Source organism: Melanerpes formicivorus, unplaced genomic scaffold, assembly GCF_026170545.1.
Source record: "Melanerpes formicivorus ecotype bairdi unplaced genomic scaffold, bMelFor1.0.p_v2 SCAF_29, whole genome shotgun sequence".
In the NCBI taxonomy this organism is placed as follows: Eukaryota; Metazoa; Chordata; class Aves; order Piciformes; family Picidae; genus Melanerpes; species Melanerpes formicivorus.
Window position 1 is genome coordinate 2,856,087 of NW_027142381.1, and position 24,251 is coordinate 2,880,337.

Genomic DNA, 24,251 nt, shown 5'->3' on the forward strand with positions numbered 1-24,251 from the left:
TCTCTACAGCTCCCTGAAGGGAGGTTGTAGCCAGGTGGGGGTTGGTCTCTTCTCCCAGGCAAGCAGCACCAGAACAAGAGGACACAGTCTCAAGCTGTGCCAGGGGAGGTTTAGACTGGATGTTAGGAAGAAATTCTTCATAGAGTGATTGGCCATTGGAATGGGCTGCCTGGGGAGGTGATGGAGCCACCCTCACTGGAGGTGTTTAGAAGGAGACTGGATGGGGTGCTTGGTGCCATGGTTTAGTTGGTTAGGTGGTGTTGGATGATAGGTTGGACTTGATGATCTTGAAGGTCTCTTCCAACCTGGTCTGGTCTATTCTATTCTATTCTAACCTAACCTAACCTGATCTGTTTAGTGCACTCAAAACTGCTCCTGCCAGTGGTGCCAAGACTTAACAGGAGAAACAAAACCTGAATCCCCCTGTTGGTGACTACACTTCAAGCCTGGCCCTGAGTGATGGTCTGACCAGCACCAAGAAGGAAAAAAAAATGGCACAAAGTAGGACAATTAATGAAGTTGCAAGTGAGGCACACTGAGCAGTGCCACCCCTGGGGGCTGTTTCTGTGCTGTGCTTAAAGGAGGTGCTTTCAGCAGTTATCTTGCACGGGTCTGAGTGGTGCCAGCTGTTCATTCTGGGTACTTCTGTAAAGCATGACCACGGTCTGGGATGCTCTGCTCTTGAGTTCCCCTTTCTGTTCTTGCTTGCCCAGGTGAGCTCATGCCATTTGGCTATAGTTTCAGCATACCAGAAAGCTACAGCATCATTCTTTCCTGTCTGTTCAGTGTTGGAAACCACCTTGCCCCTGCAGATGAGCAGTGAGGTGTGAAATGCAGAGTGACAGCAGAGGCAAGTTGAATTTGACCACCTCCATATCAGACATCAGAGCCAGCTTAGTGTAATTAAACACCTTCTGGTTGTAGCACTCAAACAAAACATGGTAGAGGTACAAGTTCCTTGTGCCTGCACTTCACCCTGCCCATTCTGTTGTCACTTTCCACCTCAGCTGCCCCCTCCACAGCTGTCTCAGGGCCAAGTTGATCTTCACTGGCAGTGTTGTCAGCTCCTGTTTAGAGCTTGGCCCCTGAGCTGAAGCTGGCTGGTTGCACCTTCCATTGCTCACTCAGCCACAGGGACAATGGTTCAACAGCAGGAGCTGCTGGCATCATAAATGGCCTGGTCAAGACTTTCTGCAGCTCCTCTGACAGAACTGGAAGTCAACCTTTTTTAATTCAAAGTGCAGGAGAGCAAGTTAATTGAGAGCCAAAGCACAGACACAGTTCAGCCTGCTCCCAGATGGAACAAAGCAAACAGCTCTTAGAGTAATGGCTGCAACACTCCATTTATTGAACCTTTTGGGCCCTAGCCAGGGAGCTGTCACTACCAGCACAAACACTATTCAATAGGCAGCTAATAATGGAGCATTAAGGATCTTAAGCTGCTGAGTCCTCCACAGACATCACCACAGCTTTTGTCCCTCAGAACTTAACCAAAGCAGGAGGGCAGGTGAGTGGCTGTACAGCAGAGCAGCCTGCTGTGGCTGTGCTTGCTGGTTAAACGTGTTCCCTGCTGGCCAGGGCAGCAGGAGGAGTCACTGCAGGAGCTCCATAAGACAGCAAACTTTGGAGGACCCCTAAGGCTGGTCCTTGCCCCACTGGAGGCGGTGCCTAGCTGTGCCTTGTCTGGGTTGCTGTGTCGGTGCCAGTGGAAGGGTGAGGAAGAAAGGGTGGCAGTTCTTGTTCCTACCTGCTTTAAGTGGTTGCCACTGTTTCAGGGGCTGCTTTCAGCTCCAGCTTGGAGCAGATTCTTTTCTGCAGCACTGAGGGAACATAATCACACCCACTGTTCCTGAGAAGAGGAACAGTATTGGTCTGAGGCCACCAATGCAGCCAGTTCTGCCAAAGGTGGTTGCTCAGCCTCTCCAAGGGCAGAGCAACCCTTTCTGGCAGCTTGCTAAGGCTCCCCAGCTCCATTTGAGAGCCTCACCAGTGCCAAAACTGCTTTTCTAACGTGTCTTCAATTGAAAACAGGAAGTGAATTGCTCACTTGGCTGCCTACCTAATGTGAGGAGGCAGATACACAGACCCAGGGGAGAGCTCATTTCTCCTTGCATTATTTGCAGACAACACACAGGATCTGGCACTTTTTGGTTAAGCACCAGAAGTGTTTGCACACCTGAAAACAAACCCTGAATGAACACACAGGTGTGTCCTCACCTGCTGCAAAGGCAAGCTGTCAGGGGGTTCAGAGCAAGGCTGTAGTAACACCAATGTACGTTCCCCTAGCAGTCTCTGGCTCTCTTCCAGTGTAATTAGATCACTGGCTGAAAGCATTTCAAGAGCTTTACAGAGCTGAGAAAGGATTTACCCCTTGCTACAGCTGTTCTGGAGAGATGCAAGAGGAGGGATGATGCTCCACATCCACATCCAGCTCCTGCCCTGCCTGCTTTGGCTTCAAGATGTCCACACTCAGGTTTAGGCAGTGGAGGAACCTAGCACCAGGAAGATGTCATTGTCCTGATCCACCTCCCTGCTTAGCAAGGGGAGCAGCACATCTTGTGTTTGGCTGTGCACACACCTAACAGCTAGAACCTTCTGGGAGCTCTCTAGCTGGATCTGTTACTGTGTGCCAAGGATCTTTTACTGCTGCTAATCTTCTAATCATTTAATGGCTCCCTCCGGCTCCAAGATGAATCACCAGTAGCTGTAGCATCACCACACATCACTGAGAACAGCTCATCCTTCCCCTCCTGCAACAAATCCACAGTCTGCAGCACTTGATGGAAGGTGGGAGCTTCTTCAGGTGCTGAATGGGTCACCAAGGATGGCAGAGTCACAGCCCTGCCACAGCAGGTCACATTGTCTCAGGAATAAAGGCATCTCCTCATCTCCTTGCCTGTCTGTGAGCCTGTGCAGAGCCACTGCAGGCTGTGGCTGTCACCATCTCTGCTCCAGGCTCACTGGGTGTCCCACACCTGTCAAATTGCAGAGCATCAGGAAACAAGAGGCTGTGAGTGGAAGCAGAGCTGGGAGGAGCTAGGCCAAGCAGAGAGCAACTGTAGCCCCCTGGGTGTGTAGGTCCCTGAAGCACGCTGGATTGTCCCCCTTGTAAGAGTCCCCTGGAAGCAGGAACAAATGTGTCTGTAGGTGCTAAAGTAAATCCCCTCCTAAAGCAAAGACCAAGCCACCCACCCTTTCAGCTACACAAACAGAGATCTCAGCAGCCCTGCTAAAATTAGAGCCCAGACTTTTGCAGCAGGAAGCACCTGACATCCCTTTCTCCCGCTCCAGGGCTCGCTCACCCTTAGCTCCCCTTCTTGGCCCACTCTTACCACTCCCAGAGATGTGAGTGTGGGCTGAGGCCCTTCATGAAGCACGGTCTTCTGAACTCATTTTGAGGAAGAAGGTTTCAAGTAGCTACATTTTCTGCCCATCAGATCCCACACAGCTCACCCCTGCTATCTCACCTGCTCCCATCTCAGCCTGTCTCACCTAAGCACGCAGACAGCATCCCCAGCACGGCAAGCTGCAAGGAAGCACCTCTGATTGTACTCTTTGGATGCTTCTCAGTTTTAATAAATAAGGGCTACAGTGGTGCCAAATCTGCATATCAGGGCTCAAGAGCCAAGGGTTTCATTTCAGGGCTAAGTGTCCACCACAGCAGTACTCCAAGACTGGTGAAGCTTCTGAGGCTGACAGCTGGGGATTTGATCTTCTCAGTGGTTGCAGGACCTTTGTATCACTACAACACAGATACCAAAACACAAGGAGAGCTGCCACAGACAGGTACTGTGAATTACAAGCTGTGGATATGGAGGGGATTTAATCCTCTTCAGCCTTTGTGATTGGGTTGGTATCTCATTTAGCTCCAGAGAGCCACTGCTGTTGTACAAGCAACCTCTGCCTCACCAGCTCCTCTCCGAGGAAACTGCTGCCGTAGGAGCGCGCAGGAACGGAACTAGAACATGATCCCTGCATTCTAATACCATCATGCATGACTCACCCTGACAAATTAAGTAGCTGGCTGCATTACTGCTCAACAATTTAAAGATTCATTTCATGCTTGACAGGAGAAACCCCTGCCCAGACTGCCCAGCAGCCCTCCATAGGTGTGCAGGGAAGTGAGGAGGATGACAAACTCTGGGCTTGCCCCCGGTCGCTGCTGGGCAGAGAGCTTTCTCCAGGTGCAGGTTTGCAGCTGGACTTCTGTGGGACTTCAAGCAGAGTATTTCTTCCTTTCAGCAGCACCCCTTCTGTATGATCTTGGGCACATTTTGGAGAGGAGATCTCACTGAGGGATTGAAGCATTGGCTCTCCCTCGGGGCATGCTTGCTGGGTGTGCTGCAGCTCGGCAAAGGACTTCAGGCTTTACGTGGAGCACTTGAAAGGAGAGAGGGGAAAGCAGTGAGTCCACTGACTTTCAATCCATGCTTTCAACCCAACACTGCTGAGAAGAAGCTCCACAAGTCCTCTGAGAGACTTTTTGGAGCCACAACAGCTCCAAACCTGTTCCTGAGCTTAGTATATCTGGGGCTGCTTGTCCTCATTTGCTAACCCTGTGTTGTATCCCCCACTTGGCATCATGCAGCCTTCCTGCAGCTCTCCACAGATGCTTTTTACTTTAGCTGCTTTGAAAAATTCTTTAGCATCAGTACCAGGCTGCTGCTGATAATAGGGCAGGATGTGTGGTGGTAGCAGTGCAGGCAGGGCTCAGTGGAGCCCAAGGAATTGCTCACACTGCTCAGCCCAGAGCGCGTTTGGGGGTTCCTGTCTGCAGCATGTTCCTGTCTGCTCTGAAGTGGTTGTCATTTCCTGTTGGAGAAAGGTGACACTGGGACACAGACTTTGACAAATTTGTCTCCACAGCCAGCATTAGTCACCTTGGCATCAGCCAGAGATGTGGCACAGCATGGAGCAGGCTGCTCCTGCTCCTTGGGCTGCCCTGAGCTGCTGGGCACCAGCTGGCCCTGCCAGCAAGGAGCAGAGCTCCAGCCAAGCTCCCTTTGGCATAAACCAACCCTCCCACCCCTAAATAAATACATCAACCATTTGCTCTCTTTTTACCTTTGCTTTGACAGAGAGGGAGGGCCTGACACAGAGGCTGTGTTGACATAGTCTGGCTCCTCATCCGAGCTTTCTGCCCGCCGAGCTGCGAGGGAGGATGGGAAGCAGGGATCAGCAAGTGGCTCGGTCTAAGGACACACTCACCAGCCACTGGCTGTGTGTCCTGCCAGTGTTTGGTCTCTGGTGCTCACATTTTTCTGTGCCTGGGGTAAGAAACCTGAGGTGACACTGTCTGAGGCTACTTGAAGGGGCTTCAGAATGATCACAGCAAGCTCTCCAAGCAGTGAGCACGGACAGCTCTTCAGAGCCAAAAGAAACTTAGATTCAATCTAGAGAGTGCACAAGCAGGAGAGCAAGGGCCAGTTTGCTCAGGCAGCTTAAACAGCAGAGGCAGAAAGCTCTGAAATATATATGCAGGTATACATTCACCACTATCTCCCAGGCCAGACTCCCTGTGCTCCACTGGAAGCCTCAGGTTAGGTTAAACTGCTGCCTAAGGGTTAGCTCCATTGAGGATGGTCTGAGTGGGGCTAGCATGATGGGTACCCTGTCCATGAGCCCCATCCCTGAACAGTGACAGCTGCTGGGAACACACCTTTTGCTTGCTGCAGTTTCCACAGGTGTATGGCTGTGCTGTTCTCGTAGTCCTCAGCATCATCTGTGACTAAGAAGAGTTGGGACAGGATGATGCTGGACTAGAAACGGACCTTCGTGAACCCCTCCTCCTACCACCACACCCTGACCACCCTGTGGACGTGGCTGAGTTTCCAGCTGGGCAGCTGCTGTCCTGCCACAGGTCTGCTGATGCTGCCTCATTGCTTTTCCAGCCCTGACCACACGCCTGGATATCTGCAGGGCACGGGGATCAGGCTGGGGATGCTGCTCCTGCCTCCTCTAATCACTCCATGCAGTGCCAGGCAGGAGCAGGGCAGGCTCTAGCAGTGCCAAAAGCGTTGTGTTAATTCACTGAAAGAGACCAACTTGACTTCTTATTTCGGTTGCAACGTCCCAGGAGAGAAGGTGGAAGCCCACTGGGGTCCAACAGAATACTCTGGAAGCCCACTGGGGTCCAACAGAATACTCTGGAAGCCCACTGGGGTCCAACACCATACTCTGGAAGCCCACTGGGGTCCAACACCATACTCTGGAAGCCCACTGGGGTCCAACACCATACTCTGGAAGCCCACTGGGGTCCAACACCATACTCCAGCAGCTCGCTGGCTGCAGCCTTCTTGGGTTGGATGTGGTAAGAAACCTGAGCTGGGGGCTGGAACCACCATCAGGCTTAGCTGTAACAACACAGAGATCTAGAGAAGCTATGCAGACCACAAAGCTCCTGCCCTTCTGTAGAGACCTCCTGATCAAAGAGCTCAGCTCAGAGGTGAGCTTTTGGCTGCAAGGTATCACCACCTGCATTTTCCTGTAGAAAGGGGAAATGCTCCAGGTCTGCTCTGTGCCTGCATCAACCCTTTGCAGCCCAGTTCCACCAGTGTGGAGCTGACAGGAAGAGCTGAACCTTCTGAGGAGGGGATTTCCCTCAGCAGAACAGGTCACTGTCCCTCTCTGTGTTTCCAGATGCCTTTGCACAACAGGCACAGACCATGACAGCAACACCTACCTGGATCAGAGCCACAAGACACTCCAATGATGACATTCTGATAGGAATGGGTATCCTCCTCTTTCCCTGGCAGAGAGGAGAAGGAGGGAGTAAAAGGGCTTAAAGAAGTGCAGGTGACCTGGGAATTGAGCCTCAGCTGACCAAGCTCAACATCTCTCTGAGCCCAGTACACAGATCTATTAGCATCTAGAACCAAAATCTAGTTAAAAGAGCTTTAGGAAACCCCAAGCTCACTGAACTCACCCCAAGCTGGGGATGACAGCTCTCTGCATGAGCCCAAGAGCCACTGAACCACCTGAGTCCCTATATTGCTAACCTCAAAACCTGATTTGCTGCTGCCCAGGGAAGAAACAGAGGAAGGACAAAGTGTTTTGTGCAGAGCCATGAATGCATTTGGGCTCTTTGGCCAACGGGCTGGGACAGCAGAGGGGATCAGTGTCCCTCTCTGTGTTTTCAGATGCACAACAGGCACAGACCATGACAGCAACACCTACCTGGATCAGCGCCACAAGACACTCCAATGATGACATTCTGATAGGAATGGGAATCCTCCTCTTTCTCTGGCAGAGAGGAGAAAGAGGGAGAAATAGGACTTAAAGAAGTGCAGGTGACCTGGGAATTGAGCCCCAGCTGACCAAGCTCAACATCTCTCTGAGCCCAGTGCACAAATCTATTAGCATCTAGAACCAAAATCTAGTTAAAGGAGCTTTAGAAAACCCCAAGCTCACTGAACTCACCCCAAGCTCACTGAACTCACCCCAAGCTGGGGATGACAGCTCTCTGCATGAGCCCAAGAGCCACTGAACCACCTGAGTCCCCATATTGCTAACCTCAAAACCTGATTTGCTGCTGCCCAGGGAAGAAACAGAGGAAAGACAAAGTGTTTTGTGCAGAGCCATGAATGCATTTGGGCTCTTTGGCCAACAGGCTGGGGCTGGGACATCCCTCAAGCCCGACAGCCTACAATGTGTCACTTAGACCCATGCTTGCTTCAGGCTATGCAGCAGTAACACACAGACCTAGCTTGGTGGGCTCCCTGGAGCCATGAGACAGCCAGGATGGCAGCTGGAGAAGAAAACTGCCTTGCTCCCATGGAGACCTTACCATAGGGTGGGGTGAAGAACCTGGCACAGTTGTAGTGATCCAGTGATACAGGCTCCCTGCAAGAAGAGCAGCCTCCATTAGCTCCTTCTGCCCAAGGCAGCCCATGGCCTTCCCAGCCTGAGCTGCAAGAGAGCCAGGACTGCACTGGGACCAGTATGGATCTGCTTGGCCACACTGGTGAGCAGAGCAGTTACTTACACGTAGACAGCATCCCCTTGCAGGCGGTCCTCTGCAAGCACAAAGGGTTTGCCATCAGCACACCATACTGCTGCCTAAACTCAAGCTGCCACCCCAAAGCACAGCTGGGTGAAGCCCCTGGGCACAGCTGGAGCAGATGTCCTCAGCAGCCAGAAAGCTCCAAAGACTGTCCACAAGCAGAGCTGGGAGGCTGGAGCAGGGGGAGGCAGCCCCAATCTCCCTCAGACCCTGAGGAAACCAGGGCTCACTGCGGCTCGTGGCCAGATCCTGACAGCTGGTGGGGGGAGTGGGAATATCCTCCCCAGTGTGGAGACAGACAGCACAGCCCCCCCCCCCAGTAATCCTCTTAGGGCCAGAGCCAGCTCACGCTGCCCTGGCAGGGAGCAGGGGGCTCACGAGCATCCCACCTCCCTCTGCTCTGTTCAGCAGATCATAAAGCAATCACCAAATGAACCCAGCCTGAGCTCTGCCAGCTGCACACACTGCCTGTGTGCTCCCCACCGCCTCCCAGTCCCAGTCACCCCTTCATGGCCCCAGCACCCTTCCCCCCAACACCCCAGGACCTCCTGCTGCAGCATTTACCTGTCAGGAAGTTCTGGTACCTGATCTTGGTCTTGCTCCTGCTCCCTGGGGAAAAGCAGAGGAGCTGAGCTGTGGGAGCTGTTCAGTGGTGGAGCCTCTGTGTATCAGCAGCTCTGCCCCTGCTCAGCAATCTGCTCAGGGCTGAGGGCCATGGCTGCAAGGTTGGACACCTTGGGGCAGAGGTGGTAGGATGGACAGGGTTGATATTTTCACCCTGAGCAGGACTGGTCAAGCTGCAGCAGAACAAGCACTGCATTTCACACAACCACAGACTCACCATGGATGGAAAACACCTTTAGGATCATCCAGTCCAACCATCATCTAACTCTACCAGGGCCACTGCTACACCATCTCCTTCAGCACCATATCTAGAGGACTTTGCAATAGATCCAGGGATGGTGATTCAGCCACTTCCTGGGGCAGCCTGTGCCAGGCTCTGACAACCTTTTCAGTCTAGGAGTTTTTCCTAATGCCCAACCTAAACCTCCCCTGATGTGACTTGATGTCCTTGTCTTGCCCTGTCACTTATCACTTAAGAGACCAATACCCACCTCTCTACAGCCTCCTCTCAGGGAGGTCTCCCTTCAGCCTCCTTTCCTTCAGGCTGAACAATCCCAGCTCCCTCAGCTGCTCCTCATAAGATTTCAGGCTCAGACCCAGGCTAGACTTCACTGAGCATCACTGTGCAGCATCCTGGGTAAGTGCTAATAACCAGGAGAGAACACCAGGCTAGAAGGGACCTCAAGGACCATCTGGTCCAACCTTTCTTGGCAAAGCAGGGTTCAGACAAGAAGTCCCAGCACCCTGTCCAGCTGAATCTTCAAAGTGTCTGATGTTGGGGACTCCATCACCTCTCTGGAGAGATTTTTTTCCAATGGTTGCTTGTCCTTGTGAAAATGTTTCCTCTTGGAATCTCACCAGGAGCAGCTTATAGCCATCCCCTGGCTTGTTTCCAGGACAACCCCATTGTGCCCTGCCTGGGTTCTGGCCTCTGAGAGGCTCTGACTTCCCAAAACTGGTGGGAGCTCCCAGCCAGCTCCAACAAGGACAAGCTGAGCCTTGCAGCATCCTCATTTGTGAATTCTGCAGCAGCTGCTTCCCTGGTGCCTGTGGGTGGGGATCCCATCCTGGGGGAGATGCTCACCATATCCAGGGTGGCAGGAGGCACTCAGCTCCTTTGTGGTCTTCCTGAAAGAGAGAAAAGGAAACTAAAACCCCAGGTCTGAGCAAACCATTGCAGGGACTAGAAACCACAGCAATGTCTAAGCCAGAAGGACCATCCACAAAACCTCCCTGCGAGGTTACCACAGGACATATGATGAGCAAAGGGAGGGGAAGGGTTTGGGGTCAAATGGGAGTAGTAGTGCCTGAATATTGCAGCAGGGTGATTGTGGCTCTGTGGTTCCTGGAGGTTTTGGTGATGGGGAGAAAAAGATTTCTCAGGTCAGATTGCTTATAAGCAATATTTCACAGTAACACAAAGGTTAAAAGAGACCTCAAAGATCATCAAGTCCAACCTGTCACCACAGACCTCATGACTAAACCATGGCACCAAGTGCCACATCCAATCCCCTCTTGAACACCTCCAGGGATGGGGACTCCACCACCTCCCTGGGCAGCACATCCCAATGGCTAACAACTCTCTCAGTGAAGAGCTTTCTCCTCACCCCCAGCCTAAACTTCCCCTGGCACAGCCTGAGATTGAGGACTGACCCTTTTCATGACCACAGAATATTAGGAGTCGGAAGGGACCTCCAGAGATCAGCTAATCCAATCCCTATGCCAAAGCAGTATCACTTAGGGCAGACCACACAGGAATGCATCCAGGTGGGTTTTGAAAGTCTCTGGAGGAGACTCCACAACCTCTCTGGGCAGCCTGCTCCAGCACTCCATCACCCTCATGACTCTTATGGACAGCCACGGCTCACCTCCGAGGCTGCAATGACTCTGTGGCCAGCAGCATGCAGGCAGACTGAAGAAAGTCCAGAACAAGTCCAACCCTGCTACTGACCATCAGTAAATCAAGCAGCTTGATCTAGCTGCAGATGTCCCTGCTCACTGCAGGGGGGTTGGGGCTAGATGACCTTTAAAGGTCCCTTTCCACCCAAACCATCCTGTGATGCTAATTGCAGCCCGAGCCACACCTGCAGGGTACAAAACTCCCCCCCAGATCCTGACCATTCACGCAGCGTGGGTGGCTCTCACCCACCCTGGGGCTCTGCAGCTCGGTCTTGGTTGGGTTTGTTGGGTGTTTGTTTCTTACCCACCTTGCTATTGAGAGATTCCCAGGTTCCTTGATCAGCTCCAGCCTTCGGGTTGCACCTAGCAGCAAGGACAAGGTTATTTTTTATTGGCTTGGGTTTAAGTTCTTTCATTCTTTACTTTTTCTTGAGGGGGGTGGGGGTGGGGTTGGTATTTTAATGTTATTTGGTTTTTTATTGCTTTTAAATTGGGTTTAGTTTATTACTTATCTTTAGTATTGGGGTTGGTTCTTTTTATTTTATCTTCTCATCATCGAGCCCAACCTGTTACCACAGACCTCATAACTAGACCATGGCACCAAGTGCCACGTCCAATCCCCTCTTGAACACCTCCAGGGATGGGGAGTCCACCACCTCCCTGGGCAGCACATTCCAATGATGAACGACTCGCTCGGTGAAGAACTTCCTCCTCACCTCGAGTCTAAACCTCCCCTGGCACAGCTTGAGACTGTGTCCCCTTGTTCTGGTGCTGCTTGCCTGGGAGAAGAGACCAACCCCCTCCTGGCTACAACCACCTTTCAGGTAGTTGTAGAGGGCAATGAGGTCACCCCTGAGCCTCCTCTTCTCCAGGCTAAACAACCCCAGCTCCCTCAGCCTCTCCTCACAGGGCTGTGCTCAAGGCCTCTCCCCAGCCTTGTTGCCCTTCCCTGGACACCTTCAAGTGTCTCAATGTCCTTCTTAAACTGAGGGGCCCAGAACTGGACACAGGACTCAAGGTGCAGCCTAACCAAAACAGATTCTTTTATTGCTTTTAAATCAGTTTTGGCTTATTATTTACCTTTAGTATTGAGGCTGATTATTTAATTTCTTTTTATTACTTTTGAGTAGTTTTTATTCTATTATTCATTTGTCAGTATTGAGGTTGATTCTTTTTATTTCATTTCTTTTTATTGCTTTAGAATCAGTTTAATTCTATTCTTTATTTTTTAGTATTGAGGTGGATTCTTTTGATTTCATTTATTTGTATTGCTTTTAAGTAGTTTTTGTTCTATTATTCATTTTTCAGTATTGAGGCTGATTCTTCTTATTTCATTTCTTTCTATTGCTTTTGAATCAGTTTTATTCTATTATTCATTTTTTAGTATTGAGGTTAATTCTTGTTATTTCATTTCTTTTTATTGCTTTTAAATCGGTTTTATTCTATTATTCTTTTTTTTAGTATTGAGGTTGATTCTTTTGACTCATTTTTTAGTGTTTAAAACAGTTCTTATTTTATTCATTTTTCTTTCTTGAGGTTGATTCTTTTTATTTCATCTTTTATTGCTTTTAATTAGTTTTTCTTTTATTCTTCTTTCCTTCTTGAGGTTGATTCTTTTGATTTCATTTTTTATTGCCTTTCATTAGTTTTTCTTTGATTCTTTTTTCCTTCTTGAGGTTGATTCTTTTGATTTCATTTTTTATTGCCTTTCATTAGTTTTTCTTTGATTCATTTTTCCTCCTTGAGATTAATTCTTTTGACTTCATTTTTTAAGTATTTAAAACAGTTCTTATTTTATTCTTTTTTTCCTTCTTGAGGTTTATTACTTTTATTTCTTTTTTTAGTGTTTCAATACCATTTTTATTATTTTATTATTTCTTTTTATTCCTGGTTTTCTATTTTCATTTTATTTGATTTTCCTGGTTGAAAAAGCATTTATCTTATTCATTTTTTAAACAAATTAATTTATGTTATAGCTATTTTGAATTCTTTGAATGCTGTTCATTATGATGGTGGCAGGGGCAGACATTCTAAGGAGCACAGAGATGATGCCCTGGTTACTTTGAGCATTTCCCTAGTGCATCTCAAAAGGAGCTTCCAAATCCTTCCTTGAAGGTTCACCACTGGCCAGAAGAGGAAGCAAGGCTGAGGAGAAGCTGCTGGCTGCACAGAGCTGGCCAGCGGGCACTGGAGGAAGATACAACCCCAGCTGCTGCCTTGCTGCCTGCTATCCCCTAGACCTGTTCAATGTGGGGGCCCAAAACCTTTCCCCTCATCTATGGGTTGCAGTGTGAGCCTTGTTGGGGCTGGGCTAAAAGATTCCTAGAGAGGATGTAAAGTTGGATCCAGCAAAGACTCGGGGCCAGGAGTGGCTCCGCAGAGCACATCTGCAGCTGGTGACATTTAGTGCAGACCCTGCCAGCAGCTTGTTTCAGGATAAAAATCAAAAGGTCAGCGCCCAACCCACCCTGCAGCAGGAAGGAGGTGATGAGAAGTGAGTCACTCCTGTCAGCTTGGGTGCACCCGCACTGTCATTTTCCCAGGGTGAGCAGAGTGTTGCACCTCAGGGAGGCTGCTTCAGTGCCTGCTTTTCAGTGTCATGGAATCACAAAATGGTCAGGGTTGGAAGGGAGCACAAGGCTCAGCCAGTTCCAACCCCCCTGCCACGGGCAGGGACACCTCACACTACAGCAGGTTGCTCACAGCCACATCCAGCCTGGCTGCAAACACCTCCAGGCAGGAGGCTTCCACCACCTCCCTGGGGAACCTGTGCCAGTGTCTCACCACCCTCATGGGGAAGAACTTCTTCCTAACATCCAATATGAAACTTCTACCTATTTCTAGTTGGGCTTTTTTTCCATCCCCCCCAGTCCTATCACTCCCTGACAGCCTAAAAAGTCCCTCCCCAGCTTTCTTGTAGCCCCCTTCAGATGCTGGAAAGCCACAATAAGGTCTTCTTGGAGCCTTCTCTTCTCCAGAGTGAACAGCCCCAACCCTCTCAATGCTCAACTCCTCATAGCAGAGGAGCTCCAGCCCCCTGCTCATCCTCGTGGCCCTTCTCTGGGCACATTCCAGCACCTCCAGATCCTTCTTGTAGTAGAGACTCCAGAACTGGATGCAGTACTCCAGGTGGGGTCTCAGCAGAGTGGAGTAGAGGGGGAGAATCACCTCCCTCTCCCTGCTGGCTGTGCTTCTCTTGGCGCAAGGGAGATGATTTCTTAGAGCTCAGAATTTACATCCCCAGAAGTGCATCCCTCAGGTGGCTTTGACAATCTTTTGACTGCCTGGCTTCAAGGTGACCCTTTGGTTTTCCCTTTCCCCCACATCTGTGCATGCAGGATCCCCAACAGGCAACCCAGGAGCTGCATGCAGTGCTCATACTCACTGGAGTGGTTTCGAATCACCTCAAATCGCCGCTGGCTTTCGAGCCTGGAACAGACAGAGGGACAACCTCAGCTGAATTCCGAGGTCTGTGGCAAGGAAAATTGATGCAAGAGACTTCTTGGTTTGGTGAGCAGGGGGAAGAGAGCACAGCCTCCATGCTGGGCTCAGTGAGACACTGAAGTCCAGCATTCATGCAGGGCCCTCAGGAGCTGGGAGGAGTTTCCAAACTCCTCTTTGGCTGCTTAAAGTCAAGGGCTGCTTATGGACCATCGTTGGAGCAGCCAAGGGAAGGGGCCAGGAGTGAGGAAAACATCACTTAGGATAACTCCCTACTCTGCTAATGCACTGGTTATGGCCAGAAAGAGCATTTTCACCCACAAAACCCCCATGAAATGGCTTCAAACCCCACTTCCTCACCTCCACTACCAACCCTGCCCCTCCCCACATCCTTTAACATCAACCTGAGAAAAAATGACAGATGTGCTCAACCCTGCCCAGTAACCTCTTCACTTTTTAATGACCAATGGGAGCTGCTCCTCAGAGCACAACAGGATTCAACAGCTCTTCTGCTGCAGGCACAGCACAGGCACTTAATAGCTCTGATTTGGGGACTCTGAATCTAGCCTTTCCCCCCTCTCCCCCCCCCCAGCTCTTCTCATTCAGGCTGCCCCCCCCCCCCCCCATCCCAAGCTGCTCTTCATGGCACAGGGAGAGGAGATGTTAAAGGATCTGTTTGCAAGGTCTGCAAATGTACAGAGTTCAAACCATCTTCCTTGCAAGCAGCCCAAACTAACCCAAACTCAGCTCACAATGCCACCAGCCTGAAGTCAAATCTCCTACTCCAGGTACATAATTCCAGAAGCCAGGACAATTCAGGAGGAGCCTGCAGGGGCAGAGCCACTCATGGCTTCTCCATCAGTCTGCACCAGACCACACTGAAGCCTTTCCCCCAGTCCTGAGCAAGCAGGGCAGAATCATAGAATATTAGGAGCTGGAAGAGACCTCTAAGAGATCATCCAGTCCAACCCCCTGCAGGTTCCCTTAGAGCAGGTTGCACAGGACAGTGTCCAGGGGGATTCAGAATGGCTCCAGAGATGGAGACTCCACCACCTCTCTGGGCAGCCTGGTCCAGGGCTCTACCACCCTCAGAGCAGGGCAGCTCCTCCTTATGCTTAGCTGGAACTTACTTTGCTCAAGTTTGTGCCCATTACCCCTTGCCCTGTCCCTGGGTACCACTGAAAGAAGACTGGCCCCATCCTGACACCCTCCCACACTTCAAGTATTTATAAGCATTGAGGCCATCACCCCCCAAACTCCTTTAGGGTAAAACACAACCCAAGTCCCTCAGCCTCAGCAGCAAACACCCCAGCTCCACAGAGGCTTTCAGGGAGCTCCTTTGCACCCGGTTTGCTCTTGTATCAAAGGTGAAAAGTGTCAACTGTCCCCCCCCCCCCCCCCTTTGTATCTTTTAGCTGTGGTTTGTCTGTTGCTGAAGGAAACCAGAGGGGGGGTGTGTGGGGTGTGCACAATCACATTTCCTTCAGACACTGCAGGGCTCCCACCAGCCCCAGCCAAGGGCTGCTTGTGAAGTTACCAACCTCTCTTCCTCACTAGGGCATGACAGGACAGGACAAGGACTCACCCTGCCAGTCTCCCAGACCTTTCCCCAACTAGTCAGTGACTCACAGGCAGCACTGCCAGAGCTTCAGTTTCATTTTGAATTGTTCTCTGTCAAGGCACAACCCTTCCAGCAGTGCCCTGGGCTGGGCACACTGCCCCACAAGCCCCATTCTGGGATGATTTTATTCGATAGAAGTTGAATCTCAGCTGCAGGGCATGGAGTGGGTCCAGGTCTGGCCAGGGTCTCAGCCTGGGTGAGCTGTTCAGGGGAGAAGCATGAGTGCAAAAGGCAACTTACTGGCTCCTCTGCTTGCTCAGCTGCTTCTCTCGCTTGGAGGCTGGAAGACAAAGTGTGGGGGGGAAGGAATAAAGGCTCTGAGAAGGATGATTTGGGAACTAAAGATCAGAAAGAACAACAAAACACATTCACAAAGCCCCCCTCAGCCAGGAGCACGAGAGGCCAGTGGAGGCAGCGAGCAGCTGTTGTGCAGGGGTTTGGTTTGTGTTTATCAAACCAGGTCTTGAGTGCAGTGTTTGTCTCTAACCCTACAAGGCAAGCCAGACATTGCTGTCCTCAAACCCCCAACTCCAGCCCCTCTCCACCAGTAGAACCCCTCCAGTGCTCACAGGTGGGCTTGAACCCCTCACTGGGCTTGTGCTCACCTCACTCCCCCTGTATTTAATGTGTAGATGAATTTATCCCCCAGCCCCTCCTTCCATGCCTGCTCCTCACCTGCATAGGATTTGTACACTGGGACAGGGCAGGGTGCCCCAGAGCCACCCACCACGGAGGGGTGCTGCAGGGTTGGGGAGTCCTTCCCCCAGCTGCTCCCTGGCTTTCAGCAGAGACCTTTGCCAGCTCAAGCTGCTGGGAGCTTCCCCACAAAGGCAAAGCTCCCCAAGCTGGCACATGGCTGAGCAGAACCAAACCTGCCTGGAGGGGACATCCCAAGAGGAAAGGGTCTGGCCAGAGCAACCTCCAGCCCACAGCTGTGGGCAGCACCCCAAACACACAAGGGGGACCTTACCAGAGAGCTGGCACTTGACGCAGAGGCTGATGGCAGCCCCAAGCAACATCAGCACGGCGGCTGCCCACAGCAGCTCCATCTGTGCCATGGCCTGGCCACATCCAGCCTGAAACACAGCAGTGAGGGGAACCCTGTGAGCAGTGTGGGCAGGGAAAACTTCTACCCCCCCCCCCAGGGAACCACATGCTTTCTGCCTGTGCAGCCCTGAAGAGCTGGGTGGTTGCTGAGGATGCAGTGTCCTGGGCTGATCCCCAGCAGCGCAGGCAGCAGGCGGAGGGAAGGGATTCTGCTCCTCTGCTCTCCTGAGACTCCTCCTGCAGTGCTGGGTCCAGCTCTGGAGTCCTCAACACAGCACAGAGAGGGACCTGTTGGAGCAGGGCCAGAGGAAGCCACAGCAATGATGGGAGGGCTGGAAGCCCTCTGCTGTGGGGCCAGGCTGAGAGAATTGGAGAGCCTGGAGAAGAGAAAGCTCCAGAGAGACCTTCTAATGGTCTTTGGGTATCTCTGTACCCGCTGAACAGGACACTGGCACAAAGACATAAAACCTGCTTGGCTTCACTCATTGCCAGCTCCATAACCCATGGAGGAGATGCTCCTTTTTAATATCCAGGAGAGAGGGCAAAAAGAGAGGCACTTGGAAATAGTCAAAGCTCTGTATGAGGAGCTCCAGCACAGAAGTACTTCAGATGCCATCCCCTCTGCTTGTGGGCAGACTGGGTTTATTCCTGTCCCCTGCCAGGCTGGCTGGGCTCACAAGGTTGTGACAGCTCCAGTACTTGCTCCACCATGGCCCTGCCCTTTTCAGACCTCTTGAGGTCCACTCTTGCAGCACTACCTGAAGAAGCTGTGATGAGCTGTTGTAGGTTAACAACATGTCCAAATCCCCACGGGCCAAGCCTAGAGGGGCAGGGCCAGCATCCCAGGAGCAGCACCCCCAGCAGCCAGAGTGGCTTGGATGGAGCCTGGTCAGAGCCATGTGGTTTCTCACTGAGTTTTTCCATGGCTAAACGTGCCCCATGGAAAACAGGAGCTGTGGGGCATCTGCAAGAGGCAGCTAAGGGAAGTTGGCTCAGTGCTGGTGACCAAAACTCATCTTACACAGGGGTGTGACAGGCACTGCTGGTTTGTCTGGGGAGGTCATTTTTTTTCTTCAAGTAAAGGCAAAGCAGAGCTGAAGGCACCTGACAGGGCTGACCTACTTTGTACCACTTTAGGACAGGCCAACATCTCCCTTCTAGAGCTGGCTTTGCTCCTGCTCTAACACAGCAAACCCAGGCTGCTCCTGAGCCCCCACTCAGCAGGAGCACCAAAGGTGGTCCTGTGCAGGGGCTGCCAAGCAGGGCACTGGATGCCCCATCCCAGCATCCCCACCCCAGGGGAGGCTCTCATGGGTAGCAGCTCACAAGCAAAACACCAGCTCAGAGGTTGTTTGTGCTCACCAAACACCCAGGCCCAGGGAAACCTTTCCTTTTGGTCCAAAGCCCCTCTCTTGAGGAGCAGGTGATGAGCAGATTTCTGACAAGCAGAAGGCTGCAGGCACTTACTCACAGCTCCTGAGCTATAAATAACATATTTGGAAGGCTGAACATGCTCTCCCTGCTCTCTGCCTTGGGGAGAGGAGAGAAAACAACAAACAGACCCGAGTCACTGAGGGCTGTGAGGAGAAGGATGTATGAACTTGAATCATAGAATCACAGACTGGTCTGGGTTGGAAGGGACCTTTAAAGGTCACCTAGTGCAACACTCCAGCAATCAGCAGGGACATCTGCATCTAGAGCAGGTTGCTCAGAGCCCCAAACTACCTCACCTGGAATATTTCCAGGGGTGGGGCACCTCCCACCTTTCTGGGCACCCTGGGCCAGTGTCTCACCACCCTCAGGGGCAAAGATTTCTGCCTTCTCTCTGATCTGAATGTCCTCCTTTTAGTGCCAAGCCATCATCCCTTCTCCTGTCACAACAGAAGGCACAGTCTCAAGCTGCGCCAGGGGAGGTTTAGGCTGGATGTTAGGAAGGAGTTCTTCACAGAAAGAGAGATTGGCCATTGGAATGTGCTGCCCAGGGAGGTGGTGGAGTCACCATCACTGGAAGAGCTTAAGAAGAGACTGGATGGGGCACTTAGTGCCATGGTTTAGTTGATTAGATGGTGTTGGGTGATAGGTTGGACTGGATGATCTCAAAGGTCTTTTCCAACCTGGTTGATTCTATTCTATTCTAACAGACTCTGCTACCAAGTCTCTCCCTGTCTTCCTTATCAACCTCTAAGTATTGAAATGCTTCCAGAAGGTCTCCCTGGAGCTGTCTCTTCTCCAGACTGAGCAGCCCCAACTCTCTCAGCCTGGCCTCACAGCAGAGATGCTCCTTGCTCACCAGCTGTGCTTTCAAGAAGCTAAATTCAAACAAGGTGAGAAAATAGGTTCCCATCTAGTTTTGGACCCCATCGAAATGCCCTCTTGTGTTTCTACACTTCTTTGTTCTCCTTTTGCATGGTTTGGGGTTTTTTTCCCCCCCCTTTTTACTCTGGCAGGAGTCTCTCCTTGCAGGAGGAAGCTGGTGGGGCCACGGCACGTGGCAGTGAGCACTGTCTGAGCACCACAAAACCCTGGGAGCAGCTGCTTGGAATAAGTGATTCCAGGCAGAAGCAGCCACCGGGGGCTGGCTAAAAGCCACGATCTCTGCAGCATGACACCTCTGTTGCAGGGGGGGAAGCAGGCTTCCTGAACAGGGACTGCTCTTAGATGCTTTTAGCCACCAAAGAGGCAAACTTAGACGTTTTGGTGGGCTGTTTTTAAATGGGAAGAGCGAAGGAGCTTGCAGAAGTTCTCTGCATGCGCTGGGGCTTGTCAGCCTGGCTGCTGGTGGGGAAGGTTTTGAGTCCTAATTAAAGGCTCACTGTGAAGAGCCAAGGGAAGGAGAGGTGTGTGGGGTTGGGTTTTTTTTGAGGGAAGACTGAAAGGGAAATTGCTTTTCAGTCTGCTAAAGTGGAGAGTGAGAGCACAGTGCCATTCCCTGTCAGCCTGTCTGAGAGAAACACCAACGGGAGGAAAGCTGCTTAAATACAACCCACAGCAGCTTAGCTTAGAGAGTGAGTGGGGATAAGCTGGATATGCCCAGGCTAGAAAGAAGGTTCCTAATGGATGGAAAGTCTGGAAGAACTTTCCAACAGCAGCCAGAAGAGGCAAAAAGCTCACTTAAACCCCCCCTTAAGAGCCCTTAAAGCATATTTAAACTTCTTCTACCCAACGAAGCAGGGGAGGGAGGAACGCGTTGAGGTGGCAGCAGCAACCCCAGGTGGTTTGCTGTGAGGTGGTGCTCTGGCCCTTTGCAGACACATCCAGCACACCTCTCAAGCTGACATCACAATCTAAAGACCAAACTGCAGGTTTGTGTCATAGTATCATTCAGGGTTGGAAGGGACCACAAGGATCATCTAGTTCCAACCCCCCTGCCATGGGCAGGGACACCCCACACTAGATCAGCCTGGCCAGAGCCTCATCCAGCCTGGGCTTAAACACCTCCAGGGATGGGGCCTCGACCACCTCCCTGGACACCTATTCAACCCCTTGGCCCCCAAGGCAAACACAAACCATCCCTCTCCTCTCCCCTCCAGCAAGGTTTGTGGCCTGCCCCAATTTGCCAGAAATTAAGGGCTAATTCAGACTGATTGGATGAGTCACTGGCATGAAATACGAAGTGGAGAGCTTATTTAAGGCCCCAGCGTGTGAAACTGAGCAGAGGCTTGTGGAACAGATGCAGCATTCAGCTTGACTCAGTGTCTCTGAGGCTGCCAAGAAAAGAAATGCTGCTTTCTGCTCGGCCGCGCCGCACGGCTTGCCGCAGGGAGCCCCGGCAAGGGAAACTCAATTCTCAGAGCAGGGAAGCTCCTCTGGTCGGAACCACTTCAATGGCCACTTTGGAGCCTCCAGAAAAGCTCCCTTCCAGGGGCCTCCACTTCCCATTTCCTCCCAGATTTTCATAGTATCAGTCAGGGTTGGAAGGGACCACAAGGATCATCCAGTTCCAACCCCCCTGCCATGGGCAGGGACACCTCACACTAGATCAGCCTGGCCAGAGCCTCATCCAGCCTGGGCTTAAACACCTCCAGGGATGGGGCCTCAACCACCTCCCTGGACAACCCATTCCAGGGCTTCACCACTCTCATGGGGAAGAACCTCCTCCTCACCTCCAGCCTGAATCTCCCCACCTCCAGCTTCATTCCATCCCCCCTAGTCCTATCACTCCCTGAGATCCTGAGAAGTCCCTCCCCAGCCTTCTTGTAACCCCCTTCAGATACTGGAAAGCCACAATTAGGTCACCTCAGAGCCTTCTCTTCTCCAGACTGAACAGCCCCAACTCTTTCAGTCTGTGCTCATAGGAGAGGTGCACCAGCCCTCTGCTCATCATTTTATGCCAGTGTCAAGTTTTCTTAGCAAAGCTGTTGCCACACAGCTAAAGGCTGATTTTAGTTACAGCCATTCCAGCAGCCCAAGCTTTGTTTTATACCAGGGGAGCAGTGGATGTCTTGTGGTAGAACATAGGACAAGAGGGGAAAACTGGAATTGATATATCAACTTCCACATTCATAAAGTGCTTTAAAATACCCCCAAAAAAAGCAACTCAAGTGGAAAATACAGCACAAAATCCTCATCACACGGAGGATGCCAGCAGGAGGAGGGAATTCACAGACATCTCTTGTATCTGTCCTTAAGTTTCCCCTGCCAGGCTGCATCCAAGCCAGGCAGCATCCTCCACCACCACTGAAGAGTCCATGGAGAGGCCACATTAGCAACTGCAGATCAAAGCAAGCCACATGGATGGAACTAATCACTCCTGCGCAGCCCAGAGCAATGAAGATGAGCCAATATCACACAAGATTATCCCCAAGTTATCCTGCTTTGCTCCAGGGGCCCATGGTACACTGAACATTGATCACCAGAGAAAAGGGATGCAAAGCCAAAGCTCATTCTATCCAGGGTTAGCAATTTCAGATACTTGCATGGAGCAAACCAAATACACAAGCCCTGAAACCAGTGGGGAAGCCCAGGAGGTGCAGTTCCAGTCATCTATTCCATAGGATTGGGCTTTGGAGGGAGAAACAGGGTGGACTGCAGTGGTCCCAGAAGCTATAGGCAGGTGTCAGAAGCAGGACCAAGCAGATCTGGGATGAAGGTAGCTCAGCTGAGCTGAATCTGCCAGAATGTTTCAGCAGATGTAAACTCATGTAGTTAAACCCCAGCCATGCTGCCATCAGCAGACAGGGTGGGGAGATGGAAAGAGCACTGTCACAGAGCTATCAATCCAGGTTGTACAGGACAGACTCATTTTGGGTCCAGAGGGCCATTAAGTGCTGCTGAGAAGAGGTAATTGGTAATTTTCATACCTTGGGGCTTGCCAGTTGATGACCACAAGCAGCGGTGAGGAGGGAGGTGCAGCACGTTGCTCTCCAGAAGGGTTTTATGGAGCTGACCTTGAACCCTCTTCAAACAACTCCCCAGGGTCTAGGCTAGGGTGTCTGAGCTCACCAAACCCAGTGGGACACTCCAGCTGCCCCAGAGCCTCCACATAAACCCCAGGCGAGCCTCTACCTGCCCCAGAGCCTTCACATAAACCCCAGGTGAGCCTCTACCTGCCCCAGAGCTTTCACATAAACCCCATGTGAGCCTCTACCTGCCCCAGAGCCTTCACATAAACCCCAGGTGAGCCTCTACCTGCCCCAGAGCCTTCACATAAACCCCAGGCGAGCCTCTACCTGCCCCAGAGCCTTCACATAAACCCCAGGGGGCCCTTTCTCACCTTAGCCACAGCCTCAGCCGCTCTCCCGCATCTGTCCCATCTCCTCCTGCCCCTCAGGGCCGCAGCTGCCGACACTGGAGCTGGTTCCTCCAGGGCTCTGCTAGCCAGCTGCTGGTTTCCTGTCATCATCTGAATCACTAACCCCAACATCCGCCACTCGGCCGGCCAGCCCCTTGCTGCCTCACCAGAGGGACCCTGCAGGCTGCCAAGGTCCCTTCCCAAGCTGCCCTGCAGTTTCAGATGGGGCTGGTGCCACCCCAAAGGTATCCTCTTAGCAAAGAGCCTTTGCTGGATGGGGCTCTGAGCAACCTGATCTAGCCTGAGGTGTCCCTGCCCAGGACAGGTGGGTTTGAACTAGGTGATCCTTGAGGTCCCTTCCAACCCTAATGATTCTGATTCCATGACTGAACACTGCAGGCTGGGAGCAGCAGATGCTGCCTGGACAAACTCGTAGCAGATAAAACAAACAAGCCCTCTCTTATTTTTCAGAGAAGAGATGATAGCAAGTCTCAAAGGCAGCCTGAGGGTGCTGTTTCTAGAGGCCAAACATGCAGCTCCTCTCTGGAAAACTCCTCCTCAGGCTTCAGTGCTGGCAGTTTGCAGACATCAGAAGCAATTTCGCTGTGCTCTTTAAACAAAAAGCCCCAAACCAAAGTAGTTCCTTCATTTTTTTGGTGTTTGACTAGAGTAAGGTGGGTTTATGAATAAAGAGGAAGTTATCTACTGGCTTCAAGCCCCATTACAGTAGTTGTAGTCCAGACCTGAGGGAGCAGGTCCAGAGGAGGGCCACAAAGATGAGCTGGAGCACCTCTGCTATGGAGAAGGGGCTGAAAGAATTAGGGCTGCTCAGCTCCGGGGTGACCTTACAACTGCATTTCAATATCTGAAGGAGACCTACAGGAAGGCTAGGGAGGGACTTAACCATTTTGGCTTGGTTTTGGTTTTCCCCCCATAACAATCACACAGCACCTACTCTTTCAGTCAGCCTGAGCAGCTAACTAAACCCTCTTGTTCCCTCTTTGATACACAGCTAAATAGCTGTGGAGAAACCTCTTTGGGCCCAGAGAGGTTGCAAGAACCCAGGCTCCACCCTACCCATCTTACCTGCTATGGCTGGAAGCCTCAATGGCCTGAGGGGGATCCCTTTACATCCCTTTAGATAAAGGTGGGGTCTGCTCAAAGCTCAGCTGGGTTTGCTTGAGCCAGGTGTTACGAGTAAGCTGGTCAGAGATCAGCAGGGGAACGAAGATCAGCAAATCAATGCAGCATCTACACCTGGCCCTGCTGCAGAAACACACCCAGTGCTGGAAGTGTGGGAGAGAGGTCTCCGAGCTCCAGCAGCCTCTTTCTGCCAGAGCTCATAAGCCTTTTGAGTCAAGTGCTGCCTACTTTGCAGGTCAGCATTCAGCTCCCCTTTGCTCTGGGACCTAAGCACACCTCTCGTCCCAGCTGCTCATTACCTGCTTCGCCATGCTCTCCTGGCAGCTTTACTACAAACCACATCTCGGGGGAATTTCTCTGCCGCGCTGAAGTAGCAGATGCAGGCTCTTGGGCAGCCCAAGAAACGGCTTTCCCCCGAGCTGTGGCTGCGTGAAGCATTTCCCTTGCCAAAAGGGGAAGTGCCACCCCCTGGCAGCCCCACCTACACGCCCCACTGCAAGCCTGATCTCCTCACCCCGCTGAAACCGAGAGCCTTGCAGCTGAAGATACTTGCTGCTACCACCCAGTGGAAAGACAGCTCACAGCTACGATCCCTGGGTGCTCCGCAGACGTTTGGCCGAGCAAAGTTCGCAGAGATCGATCCTCTTACCTCCCTGGGGCGCTGCAAAGCTTCTTCCCACTCTCCCCCCTCTCCCTCCCGCTTAGTGGAGACACCGCAATGCTGAGATGCGAGCACAAAACCC

The 24,251-nt window shown here is 51.8% G+C and overlaps 1 protein-coding gene across 2 annotated transcripts; it reads right to left on the minus strand.

Moving 5' to 3' along the window:
* Window positions 1-1,366: 1,366 nt before the first annotated feature.
* On the minus strand, window positions 1,367-22,407 carry LAT2 (linker for activation of T cells family member 2). Of its 2 annotated transcripts, XM_068154475.1 has the most exons (14): window positions 22,348-22,407; window positions 16,558-16,663; window positions 15,828-15,867; window positions 13,911-13,954; window positions 10,834-10,888; window positions 9,711-9,754; window positions 8,567-8,611; window positions 7,985-8,015; window positions 7,787-7,842; window positions 7,177-7,242; window positions 6,683-6,748; window positions 5,660-5,728; window positions 5,065-5,149; window positions 1,367-4,380 (listed from the first exon to the last, which is right to left on the minus strand). In XM_068154475.1, exons 2-14 carry the CDS (start codon window positions 16,643-16,645, stop codon window positions 4,362-4,364), a joined length of 708 nt encoding a protein of 235 aa, XP_068010576.1. In that variant the 5' UTR covers window positions 16,646-16,663; window positions 22,348-22,407; the 3' UTR covers window positions 1,367-4,361. The 2 variants fall into 2 exon arrangements, with proteins under 2 accessions (XP_068010576.1, XP_068010577.1); XM_068154476.1 differs by lacking the exon at window positions 5,660-5,728.
* Window positions 22,408-24,251: the final 1,844 nt, after the last annotated feature.

Coding starts and splice junctions, on each gene's coding strand:
- LAT2 (XM_068154475.1), bottom strand. CDS start 16,645: ATGGCACAGATGGAGCTGCTGTGGGCAGCCGCCGTGCTGATGTTGCTT. Junction 7,243..7,786: donor GTTCTTCACCCCACCCTATG/GTAAGGTCTCCA, acceptor CCTCTCTGCCAG/AGAAAGAGGAGGATTCCCAT. Junction 6,749..7,176: donor GTCTTGTGGCGCTGATCCAG/GTAGGTGTTGCT, acceptor CCTCTCTGCCAG/GGAAAGAGGAGGATACCCAT.